Raw genomic sequence first — 12,035 nt, forward strand, 5'->3', positions numbered from 1 at the left:
TCTGTGAAATCCCAGACACAGATGTTCGATACCACAGGTCGTAAAATCTTAACCATTAAACTCCCGGGTCCTCCACCATATTACAGACTAGGGGAGTAGCTCTGGTAGCATGGATGGAGGCGATCACATACGGACACATAAAAACACATCAGCTTCCATTTCTACATTTTAATCAGACAAAGATGACGTCACAAACATTAATACATATACTGGCAAAAGGGGAACAACTCTCTCTTCCACACAGAAACATAATCAGACCATACATACTGATACATAACATCCCGCCCACAAAACAAATATTTACTAAAAATTTCTTACTGGTCAATGAAATCTATTTATGTAAAAATTATGAATAATAATAATAAAAAACAAAATTGAAACAACCTCTCAGCAAATACTGATTGTACTTTAATATACACACATTTAAAACTTGAAAAAAATAAATCATAAGTTCTCATTAAATAATAATTCTATGTTAAATTTTATGACTACAAATTTTGTTTAGTCTAAAAAAAAAATGAGAAAAAACCCCAAAAAAAACAGACAGTTTTAAAAGATCATCGCTAAAATATGCAGTAAAAAAAAATTATAAGGTCAAAATAAATATGAAAAAAAAATTAAAAATTAAACATTTGTATCAATTAAAATCAATGATCATGGTTTAAAGTTAGTTCCCAGTGTAATTAATGTAGTCTTGAAACAGAAATTCTGTTTATCTTATCTGTCAAAATGACAAGTGTGCATAACTTTTAGTTACAAATCAGCTAATCTAACCACTAAATCTCATTAAAACTCATTATGTAAAAACCACAACATCATTAATATCTCTCTGTGAAATCCCAGACACAGATGTTCGATACCACAGGTCGTAAAATCTTAACCATTAAACTCCCGGGTCCTCCACCATATTACAGACTAGGGGAGTAGCTCTGGTAGCATGGATGGAGGCGATCACATACGGACACATAAAAACACATCAGCTTCCATTTCTACATTTTAATCAGACAAAGATGACGTCACAAACATTAATACATATACTGGCAAAAGGGGAACAACTCTCTCTTTCACACAGAAACATAATCCGACCATACATACTGATACATAACACTCTATTAGCTTACAAAAATGGTATAGATTTTGCTCCATTGTTAAAGGCTGTAATGTGACATTTAATTGCTTACATCCACATCATTTGTTCTCTAACGGATAACTGTCTATTGAGCAATAGTATCACATCTTCTTATTTTATAATTTTACAGCTGATTGCATTGAGTGTGTTGGTAAAGGTCCATCGCTTTGCTAGCTGAACCGTGAAGTCATTTATAAGTTAAGATATACAACCCTCCTTTCAAAGTAGCTTGGTTATTATTCGGACTAATCTACTCTTAAAGGAGGGTAGTTTACCTTACCTAATAATGACTGTATGGTTCAGCTAGCAAGCAAGCTAACCAAAGATAGTACCTTTACCTACACACACAATGCAATTGGCTGTAAAGATTTTTAGGACTCTTTCCAATTGAAGGTTTAAATTATGAACTGACCTGAGTGCAATAAAAACTAGGGCTGCTATGGTTTTGGTTACTCTAATATCATAACTATGGTTCTACTAATATTCCTGAATTTACTTCTTCCAACAAAGTGTATGTTTTATTATGAGGTTGCGTCAGTTAACCATTAGAACCAGGTTCTAGAATTACATAATATATACTAACTTGCATTCTGATTTCTTACTGCAAAATAATCTTGAGGGAAAAACATTTCCAAAGTGGAAATAAAAGTTGAATTATTGGATCTGTGAATTAGAATAAGTCTTGTGTAATATACCAATTAGATACCAAATTTGAAAATTTGATCGAGATAATTGCAATTTTAATTATATTGTTCCAACCAAAAAAAAGATGAAATCTATAAAAAATAATTCTTTAAAGTAAGAATTGTTTAATCTCAAGCTAGGAGATTGTTCATATTCAAAATATGCACTACAGCTTTCAACTTTCCAGTACTGGCAAACAATCAAACAATAAGAGATGAAAAAGTTTGTATTAACTTTTTATATTCATTTGGTATTTATTTTTCAGAAGAGAGTAAAACAGAAGAAAAACCAAGTAAGGATTAATATACAGTTTTCTGTTATTTTACACCAATTTTTATGCCCCACCTACGATAGTAGAGGGGCATTATGTTTTCTGGTCTGTGCCTCTGTTCGTCCGTCTGTGCATCCATTCGTCCGTCCGTCTGTGGTTCAGGTTAAAGTTTTTGGTCAAGGTAGTTTTTGATGAAGCTGAAGTCCAATCAACTTGAAACTTAGTAGACTTATTGCTTATGATATGATCTTTCTAATTTTAAAGCCAAATGAGACTTTTGACCCCAATTTCACGGTCCACTGAACATAGAAAATGAAAGTGGGAGTTTCAGGTTAAAGTTTTTGGTCAAGGTAGTTTTTTTTGTGAAGCTGAAGTCAAATCAACTTGAAACTTAGTAAACTTGTTGCTTATGATATAATCTTTTTAAATTTGAAGCCAAATTAGACTTTTGACCCCAATTTCATGGTCCACTAAACATAGAAAATGAAAGTGGGAGTTTCAGGTTAAAGTTTTTTGGTCAAGGTAGTTTTTGATAAAATTGAAGTCCAATCAACTTGAAACTTAGTACATATGATCCCTATAGTATAATCTTTCTAATTTTAATACCAACTTAGATTATTACCCAATTTCACGGTCCATGGAACATGGAAAAGGATAGTGCGAGTGGGGCATCCATGTTCTTTGGACACATTCTTGTTTAAGGGTGATTTAATTGTATTTAAATTGATTCAATGCATCTGATTGAAAAAAAAGATTATTTACTTTGTGGCCAAAAGTTATCTCTAAAATTGTGCCCTATTCATTTTACCCTAAGCTCAATGGGCCATTCCTTATATAACAACAACCCTGAGGTTATATATATGATTTAAAATTGAATTGTGCTTGCCTATGGTCAACGTATTAAAGCAAGCAAGAATAACTTCACTGCCCCTTATACAAACTCAAGTATATTTGCTATACTCTAACTGTTTATTATATGACACTTTCTCTTTAAATGATTGAATTTCATCGTTATATCATTTGGTCACAATTTCTTTCACTATAGGTGAAGAAACAGAACAAAAGACAGAGGAAAGCACTGCACAGGGTGAGGGTTGCAAATTATATAAACCTTGAATTTTGGAATATTTTAATCTGTCTATGTAATATTTATTTGTTAGAAGATATTTTAACCATATGAAAAATAGAATTAAATATTTTTTTAATGCGCTTAATTTTTTTTATTTGTTATAAATTTTTTAAGATCCATTTTCTAAATGTAGGATTATCTTTATATTTGAAAATGTTAGATTTAGAAAGAAAAAAAGGAGAAAAAATGTCTGTTTTCTTTAAAAAAAAATCAGAAGCAAGCCAGTCTTTCAAACAACCTATTTATTCAGTTAGGACCTATAGATTTTAATTAGTTTCAGTGAACTTAATCTTCAGAGCCATTATTGTCATCACTGCAAGTTAATAAAGTTTATGTACAATTTTAAAGGTGAAGAGAAAAAAGAAGAAACACAATCAGAGGAAAAAGCACCTGACACACAAACCACTGAGGGTGAGGTTATGGGATGCACTTTTGGGGGTGGAGACACTGTCACAGAGTTCTTGTGAAGTGTCAGTCCAAATCATTTGATAAAGATTTTAAATTTTTTACAATTTTTGCAACCATGTCAGTTCAAATGTCTTGACAGAAGCTAGTGAACTTTCTAAAAGAATCATTTATTTAAACTGACATACTTTCGAACTGTCAATCAAAAGATCCATTGAAACAAATTTCATTTCAAGAACTCTGCACTTGCCTTTAAAAGTGGTTTTTCGTGCACTAAACACTAAAAATGAGTATATGTCTGTGTTCTACCCAGAATGACAAATTTCTGGACTGTCAACCAAAATATCCATTAAACAAGTTTCTTTTCAAGATTGAGGTTTTTAGTCAACATAAGTGCACTATAAAACACTAAAAATATGTATAAATCCATGTTCTCCCCAGAATTTTTAGGACTTGTGAACCAAAAGATTTCTTTTCAAGAACTCTGCACTAGTCTTGAAAAGGTGTTTGGTTACTGCAAGTAAGTGCACAAAACTCTAAAATGAAATCTGCTAGTGTTCTCCTTAGAATGACAAATCAATCTCATAATCATGCATATTGCACTATTGAGGAAATTAGAACAATGAGGTTGAGGTTATTAGTTAACTGATAAAATCGTGCACAGAAGACTAAGTTTATAATATATACATGCATTGGTTCAAGAATGGGATATACATTATTTTTCACCAGTCACTTGTTTCATATGACTTTAATGCATCGGGGTTCTGAAACTTCTGTTCATAACATAATTCATGTTTTTTTCCTTCCTCATAGAATCAAAAGAAGAAGAGAAAAAGGAAGAAACAAAGCCAGGTATGTAAATGATTAGAAAATTTGTTAAAAACAAGTTAAGGTATTTGAATTTGTTTGTGTGGAAAATTTGGTTGATTATATAGGGAATCACTGAAGTATGACTAGAGTGGGCCCCTTTCATGAAAATTTCTGGATCGGCCACTGACTTGTCTTTTGCTGAATTGAAATCTTTAAAGAACTATCTCGGCATTCTAAGGTTAATTTTTTTGAAATTCCAAATCATTTTATGGATTTTAAATACCTTGATTAGAAATGTTCAAACCCAAACATTTAAAAGCCAGAGATGTAAAAATACTTGAGAATTGTTGCAACCTAAATGAATATACTTGATAAATACTGATCCTCTCAGTTGAAATATGTGGTTTTTGAGGGAGTGTTGGAGGGAGATTTAAAAAATTTAATTATGCAAGAACTTTCTATGAAAAAGATGCAACAAAATTGAAATCAATATCTGTATAAATATGAAAATGAAATTATGACTCCAAAAAAAAATAAATGTTATGCACTTAATGAGGGCCACGCCTTTAGGCGGGTCACCCTATAGTGATCAGTCTGTCCGTCCGTAACACTTTAACTTTGTGTCCGCTCCATATCTAGAGAACCATTATGATTTCATACTTTATACTTTACATGTTTATTAACCACCACCAGAGGGCGTGTCATGATGTTTGTACAACTTCCTAGGTCAAAGGTCAAGGTAAAAAAACTTTGGTTTCAGTTGACAACCCTGTGTCCGCTCCATATCTAGATAACCGTTATTTCAAAGTTTATACTTGACATCCATTTTAACCACCACCAGAGGGCGTGTCATGATGTATGTTCAACTTCCTAGGTCAAAGGTCAAGGTCAAAAAAACTTTGGTTTCAGATGAGACTATGTAATAACTTCAAATAATGCTTCATATCAGATTATCCATACAACTTATTTACCCCGCGTTATTGACAGCGGGGCCCACAGAGATGGCTCCCATCTCAATGGTATCTAGTTGTTCATGTTTATCAGTGATGTTGATAATTATAATCCAGTTTTTATGAAAATATCTTATTTTATTTCAGAAGGTGGGGATTAATGGAAACATCAATTGATTTAATTACCAAGGTAAGTTAACAAATATTCATATTCAGGGACTTAGAAAATAAGTTAGTAGGGTTAGTTGAATTATTTATTCTTCATTACTGTAAATGCATTTGATATTGCGATTTTTGAAAAATAAACAAAAGTGTGAGATTTTTTATTGGGATTGCAGGGAAACCGACATCCAGATATCAAAATGCTAGTTTTCCTTATTATGATACAGAGTCACATTATCGCATTAAAAAAAACTAGCCATAATTTCTGAATATACAGTAAAATGTGCAGTATTTATAACCAGGATTATGGGAGCATATTATCTATTATCCTCCCATAATCCTTAAGTTGTACTCACCTAGACTGTATGTTGTATAATTAAAGCACATTAATTTGTTTGTCCTGAATGAGCATAATATATAAGGTGTTTTATAATCAAGCTACAATCAAAATTATTCAGGATCGTTTGAAACTTAAGACTTGGTGGAAGATTGGAGACATTAAAATTAGTTGTGAATTATATTTTCTTTGAAATTTTGTAAAAAAAAATGTAAAGGGAACACATTTTATAATGTACTGTGGATTCATTAATATTTTCGTTGGATATTAATTTTCGCGGATTTAGAGGTTACAAGGGAACTACGATTTTTAATGTTCAACGAATTACAAATTTTCTGAAGGAACGTATGTAGACTTTGCCAAAACCATGAAATTAAATATCCACGAATATGCAACTTTTCCTCTATTGGTACCCATGAAAATAAATGAATTGACAGTAGGTGGTTTTATTCTTAAAATGTGACTCCCATGCATTTAATTGTGAAACAGTAATTGATTGGTATTAACAATATTTTTTCAATTTCAGAGATCTGAACAGGACTTACTGTGATAATAACTGCCTTTGTCCCTGTGCCTATGATATATAAATGGACTAGATGGAAAACATTGATAGTTTTTGTTGTTGTTTTCAATACAAACTTTGTGATGGTGTTATCTACACGGACATTCCACACGTATTGGCATTAATTGCAAAATCTTTAGATGTTTTGGATTTGTTATTTTTAAAATAAACATATTTTTGACTTTTAATCTTAGCAGATACAAAGTTTGAATATTCTGAGATTTATTTTCTTTTCTTTGAGCAAATATGGTATAAATATTTCAGTTTGTGATGAAATACCTACCTGAATATTTAATATATGACATTTCCTTAAATTCTAACTAGATTGCTCTTTACTGCTATTTTTTAAGCAATATATTGGAAACTAAATATGTAATGTTTAACTTGTTTGTTGAAGCTTCAAAACAATCCTCTTAATATTATGGACAAGAGGATTTCCTTTTTCTTGAAATTGTAATTACTGAAAACAATCATTTTATTTCAACTTTTATATTTAGAAAAGCCAGCGAAAGTTTAATATTGAACTCAATTTTCGGAATTCCTATCAAATATTGACTAACTCTATGTCTGCTTTTGAATATTTTGGAGTAAAATAAATTTTTTTGAAAATCTGCTTTTGACTGATAAAAATTATTGTTTATCAAATTTGCTTTAATTAAACCTTTAAAGTGTAACATTGTAATGATTCAATCACCTGCATACTGTCTGCTGTCAGAAAATGCTTACCGGTTCTTAACAAAAAATAAATTTTGTTCTTGTCCAATAAGGTGTCTACTGCTGTTTTAGAACTGTTGTGAGTTACAGAATTATTTATTTTATTATTGAATGTTGATATACTTTTGTTGATTTTATTAACTTTACATATTTAATTTTGATATTTTATGAGAAATAAATGCATTTTTGGAAACTTTTAACATTGTTTCATCCTTTTTTTATTTGCTGGTTATGCATCCGTTATCATTAGGTATACTCAAGGACCTTTAAAAAAAAAAAGAGAAGTGTATCTTTGTTACATGACTGGTATGAAGATATAAGATGTTAAATGAGTGCCAATGAGACAACTTTCTATCAATGTCAAAATAAGTTAAATGTAAACCATTGTAGGTCAAAGTAACAGGTTCCAGACTTTGACAGGTGCAAACAAATTCATACAAATTATTCTTTTCAAAATCTAAGACAAGGTGAAACTTGCCTACAACATAGGGTTTAAAAAACAACATGTGAGAAATAGATAAGCTCATTCTATTAAAAGTGTTTGTAGAAAGCTTTGTATTTAAAGAATTAAGTCTAATTTATTATATTGTATATTTTTATGATTTTTGGTTTTCTACCTTGTACATATCAGTTGTCCATGACTGCATTTTCAACCTACTTAGGTCCTTTCTGTTTTATTAGATTCCCTTTTCCCACTTATACTAAATACGTAAGCAATTCTCATTTTTAGCTCACCTGGCCTAAAAGGCCAAGTGAGCTTTTCTCATCACTTGGCGTCCGGCGTCGTCGTCGTTAACTTTTACAAAAATCTTCTCCTCTGAAACTACTGGGCCAAATTAAACCAAACTTGGCCACAATCATCATTGGGGTATCTAGTTTAAAAAATGTGTCCCGTGACCCGGCCAACCATCCAAGATGGCCGCCATGGCTAAAAATAGAACATAGGGGTAAAATGCAGTTTTTGGCTTATAACTCAAAAACCGATGCATTTAGAGCAAATCTGACATGGGATAGAATTGTTAAACAGGTGAAGATCTATCTGCCCTGAAATTTTCAGATGAATCGGATAACCCGTTGTTGGGTTACTGCCCCTGAATTAGTAATTTTAAGGAAATTTTGCTGTTTTTGGTTATTATCTTGAATATTATTATAGATAGAGATAAACAGTAAACAGCAATAATGTTCAGCAAGGTAAGATTTACAAATAAGTCAACATGACTGAAATGGTCAGCTGACCCCTTTAGGAGTTATTGCCCTTTATAGTCAATTTTTAACCATTTATTGTAAATCTTAGTAATATTTTACAAATCTTCTCCTCTGAAACTACTGGGCCAAATTAATCCAAACTTGGCCACAATCATTTTTTGGGTTAGTAGTTTGAAAAATGTGTCCGGTGACCCGGCCATCTAACCAAGATGGCTAAAAATAGAACATGGGGTAAAATGCAGTTTTTGGCTTATAACTCAAAACCCAAAGCATTTAGAGCAAATCTGACATGGGGTGAAATTGTTTATCAGGTCAACATTTATCTGCTCTGAAATTTTTAGATGAATCGGACAACCCGTTGTTGGGTTGCTGACCCTGAATTAGTAATTTTAAGGAAATTTTGCTCTTTTTGGTCATTATCTTGAATATTATTATTGATAGAGATAAACTGTAAACAACAATAATGTTCAGCAAAGTAAGATTTACAAATAAGTCAACATGACCGAAATGGTCAATTGACCCCCTTAGGAGTTATTGTTCTTTATAGTCAATTTTTAACAATTTTCATAAAATTTTTACTAACATTTTCCACTGAAACTAATGGGCCAAGCTCATTATAGATAGAGATAATTTTAAGCAGCAAGAATGTTCAGTAAAGTAAGATGTACAAACACATCACCATCACCATCACCAAAACACAATTTTGTCATGAATCCATCTGCTTCCTTTAATATTCACATAGACCAAGGTGAGCGACACAGGCTCTTTAGAGCCTCTAGTTTGGTAATTTCCCCATGTCCAGCTAGATCTCATTTCCTGTTTTCACGGCTCAATTATTTGACTTTCACGTGTCACGCTTACAAAATAATCGGCAATCCCGTGTCATGCTTAGACCCCAAGTACATATTCTGAGATCTGAACTTTATTTTTCATGATTTATTGGTCAAGTTTTCATGGCTACATATCAACAAGTGTACTTGCAGTCAGTTTATATATCACAACTTATTTTCTTAGCCTGTTTCTGGAGTGATGAATTTGATTTCATTGAGACTAATCTATATACTTCTGGTATGAAGTAGGTTTATATATGTAATAAACTGTTATCACAGAGATATGTCTCGCTTTTTTGTAATTTCGATAATGCAAATGTTGAAATTAAAATAGCAACACTTAAACATGTGAAAATTTGCAAATATTCAAAGTCAATGAACCATGACTGAAGGTACATGGCTAAAAAAATCTCTGTGGAAATGAGATGTGCCAATGCTAATACAACTGCATAATTAATACCATTGACTTATCATAAGCAGCTCCCTTTTAAAACGCGTAACCATAAACTAATACATGTACTAAAATAAACAAAAATTTAAGTCAAGAAACCACAACTGAGGAGGCAGGGCCAAATAATCTCCATGGAAATGACATATGCCAATGCTTCAGAAATTGCATACCATTTATCATTGACCTACCACTAGTGGTTCTCCATAAACTGACCTAATCACAAACTAATACATGAAAAATAATTAAACTTTCAAAGTCAATAGCCATAACTGAGGGGGCGGGCCAAATAATCTCCATGGTAATGTGATGTGCCAATACTAATACAACTGCATATCAAATATCTTTGACCTACCACCTACCACAAACTAATACATTGTTGACGCTGCTGCTGCTGGAAACAGGATTCTATGTCTTGCTTTTCGACTCAGTCAATCTAGACAAAAATGAGGCCTTTAGTTTTCTCAAATGATTTGTCTTTCATAATAGACTACGGTATGGTTTCCTCATTGTTGAAGGCTGTATGATTTGCACTCATTCACTTCATTTGTACTTTAGTGGATAGTTGTCTCATTGACCATCATACTGCATCTCCTTATTTCTATATTTGAAACAAAAACAGTCATAGGTCTAGGAATTTTTTCTAATTTGCAAGTCATGATTTTCCTATTTTTCTATCATGAACAGGAACAAGCATAGTTATTGTACCTTTTTTTTTGCATAATTTGTTAATTATAATAATAAGTTTTCTGAAAATCTACACTGAAGAATAGGTTCATATAATTTTATAGTATACAATGTAATTTCTAAACATTGTTTTTGGTTGACATTATTAATTCAGTAGTTGTCCTTTATCAAAGTGTTACATATTTGTTTTTGATTCATTGATTGTACATAAATTAGGCCATTAGTTTTCTAGAATGAATTGTTTTACCTTGTTGTTTCAGGGCCTTTTATAGCCGACTATGCGGAATGGTCTTTGTTCATTGTTGAAGGCCGTACGGTGACCCATAAGTGTTAATCTCTAAGTCACTTTGGTCTCTTGTGGAGAGTTGTCTCATTCGCAATCATACCAGACATTTTTTTTTTATAGTTATTGAAATTCGTAATTGTCCTTCCTGTGAAAAACTTATTTCCTCTATTAGACCATGCTTTTAAATTTAATTACCAAGAAGAAATATTTAGTGTCTAATTTGAAAATAAAATATAAAAGTATAATCACATCAGGTGTTGTTGATGATTTCTTTAGCAAAACAATCCATGCTTTTGTTTTATCACTGTTGGACATGACTTGTTTTTGGTGATATGAACAAGTTATTTTACATTAGAACATTTACATATCAACAGATACCAGAGATGTTATTATCATTTCCTGCTATTCATGGTCATCTTTTAGAATATATATCAATTATTTTATTGTAGGCTGTTTTTGTTGAGAAATTAATACCTGTATTTCCCTAAATAAGCAGTCAAATTTACTGTAAAATCAAATTCATTTTTTTATACACAACCCAAAATGACTTTTAAAAATGTCATTTCCCAAGAAAGCAAGGTGTATACAATACAAAAACACATTTATCCAAAAAAAGTTGTTGAACAAAATTTCTAAGTTCTGCCTGGTTTTCTCTGGCATTGCCTATTAACCTTGCCTATCATACTATAGTAGAGATAGAATAGAAACAAGTGTTATGTCTAGTACTCTAACTTGACCTGTGATACTGTTTCCTCCCAGTTCCTTGAAATGTTTGGAATATTACTTCATAGAAAATGTTTTGAAAGGATTTTTTAAATTTTCATTTTGTCTTTTATGTTTGTTATAATGATAAACTGTTTAAAGTTTTTGTTTTTTGTTTTATAAGAAAATGTTTCTTTCTTTTCTTTGGTTTGTCTATTCATTTTTTTAGGGTATAGCCTAGAAAACCCAACAATAATTTAACAGGAAGATGTTGAATGATGAATCTGAAAACACATCACAGTTTACCTGACTTATATAAACCCTGAAACCATTTTTTTAGAAATGCTTGAAAGAAAGATGCATAGTGTTTGTGACCTTCTGCTGTTGTCTGTTCTATGGTAGGGTTGTCTCTTTGACACATTCCTATTTTCCATGAAAAATATTCATGGGACCGAAAGATTGACAAAGCTCAACAGTATACCCACACTTTTTTTAAAGCAGGGGTAAAATTATTCAGTGGAGTCAAAACCAATTACAAAACGAAGTATGCCAGGCGCCGCATCTTGTAGCTATTTTAGCTGAAAAGTGCTGTTTGGTTATGCAGAATATCGTAATAAACAGCTGAGCCATGACAGATTGTTTGAAAACAGATGACCCATGTCAGGCAGACATGTACAGCTAACAATTCTTCAATACAACAAATATAGTTGACTTATTGCTTAT

At 31.7% G+C, this 12,035-nt stretch overlaps 2 protein-coding genes across 13 annotated transcripts in view; both read left to right on the forward strand.

The window, feature by feature from the left end:
* The window catches only part of LOC139502585 (thioredoxin domain-containing protein 6-like), a 67,606-nt gene extending 60,253 nt beyond the window's left edge, over positions 1-7,353 (forward strand). For all 12 annotated transcript variants that reach the window (XM_071292091.1, XM_071292092.1, XM_071292094.1 and 9 more), the window contains 6 exons: positions 2,079-2,105; positions 3,130-3,171; positions 3,562-3,624; positions 4,432-4,470; positions 5,526-5,568; positions 6,404-7,353. In XM_071292091.1, coding sequence (XP_071148192.1) covers positions 2,079-2,105; positions 3,130-3,171; positions 3,562-3,624; positions 4,432-4,470; positions 5,526-5,539 — 185 coding nt within the window. In that variant the 3' untranslated portion in view covers positions 5,540-5,568; positions 6,404-7,353. The remainder of the gene's footprint in view (positions 1-2,078; positions 2,106-3,129; positions 3,172-3,561; positions 3,625-4,431; positions 4,471-5,525; positions 5,569-6,403) is intronic.
* LOC139502590 (protein Wnt-6-like) overlaps positions 1-12,035 on the forward strand; it is a 466,832-nt gene that overhangs the window by 368,375 nt on the left and 86,422 nt on the right. The gene's annotated exons all lie outside the window — the stretch shown is intronic.

This window comes from Mytilus edulis, chromosome 14 (assembly GCF_963676685.1).
Source record: "Mytilus edulis chromosome 14, xbMytEdul2.2, whole genome shotgun sequence".
NCBI lineage: Eukaryota > Metazoa > Mollusca > Bivalvia > Mytilida > Mytilidae > Mytilus > Mytilus edulis.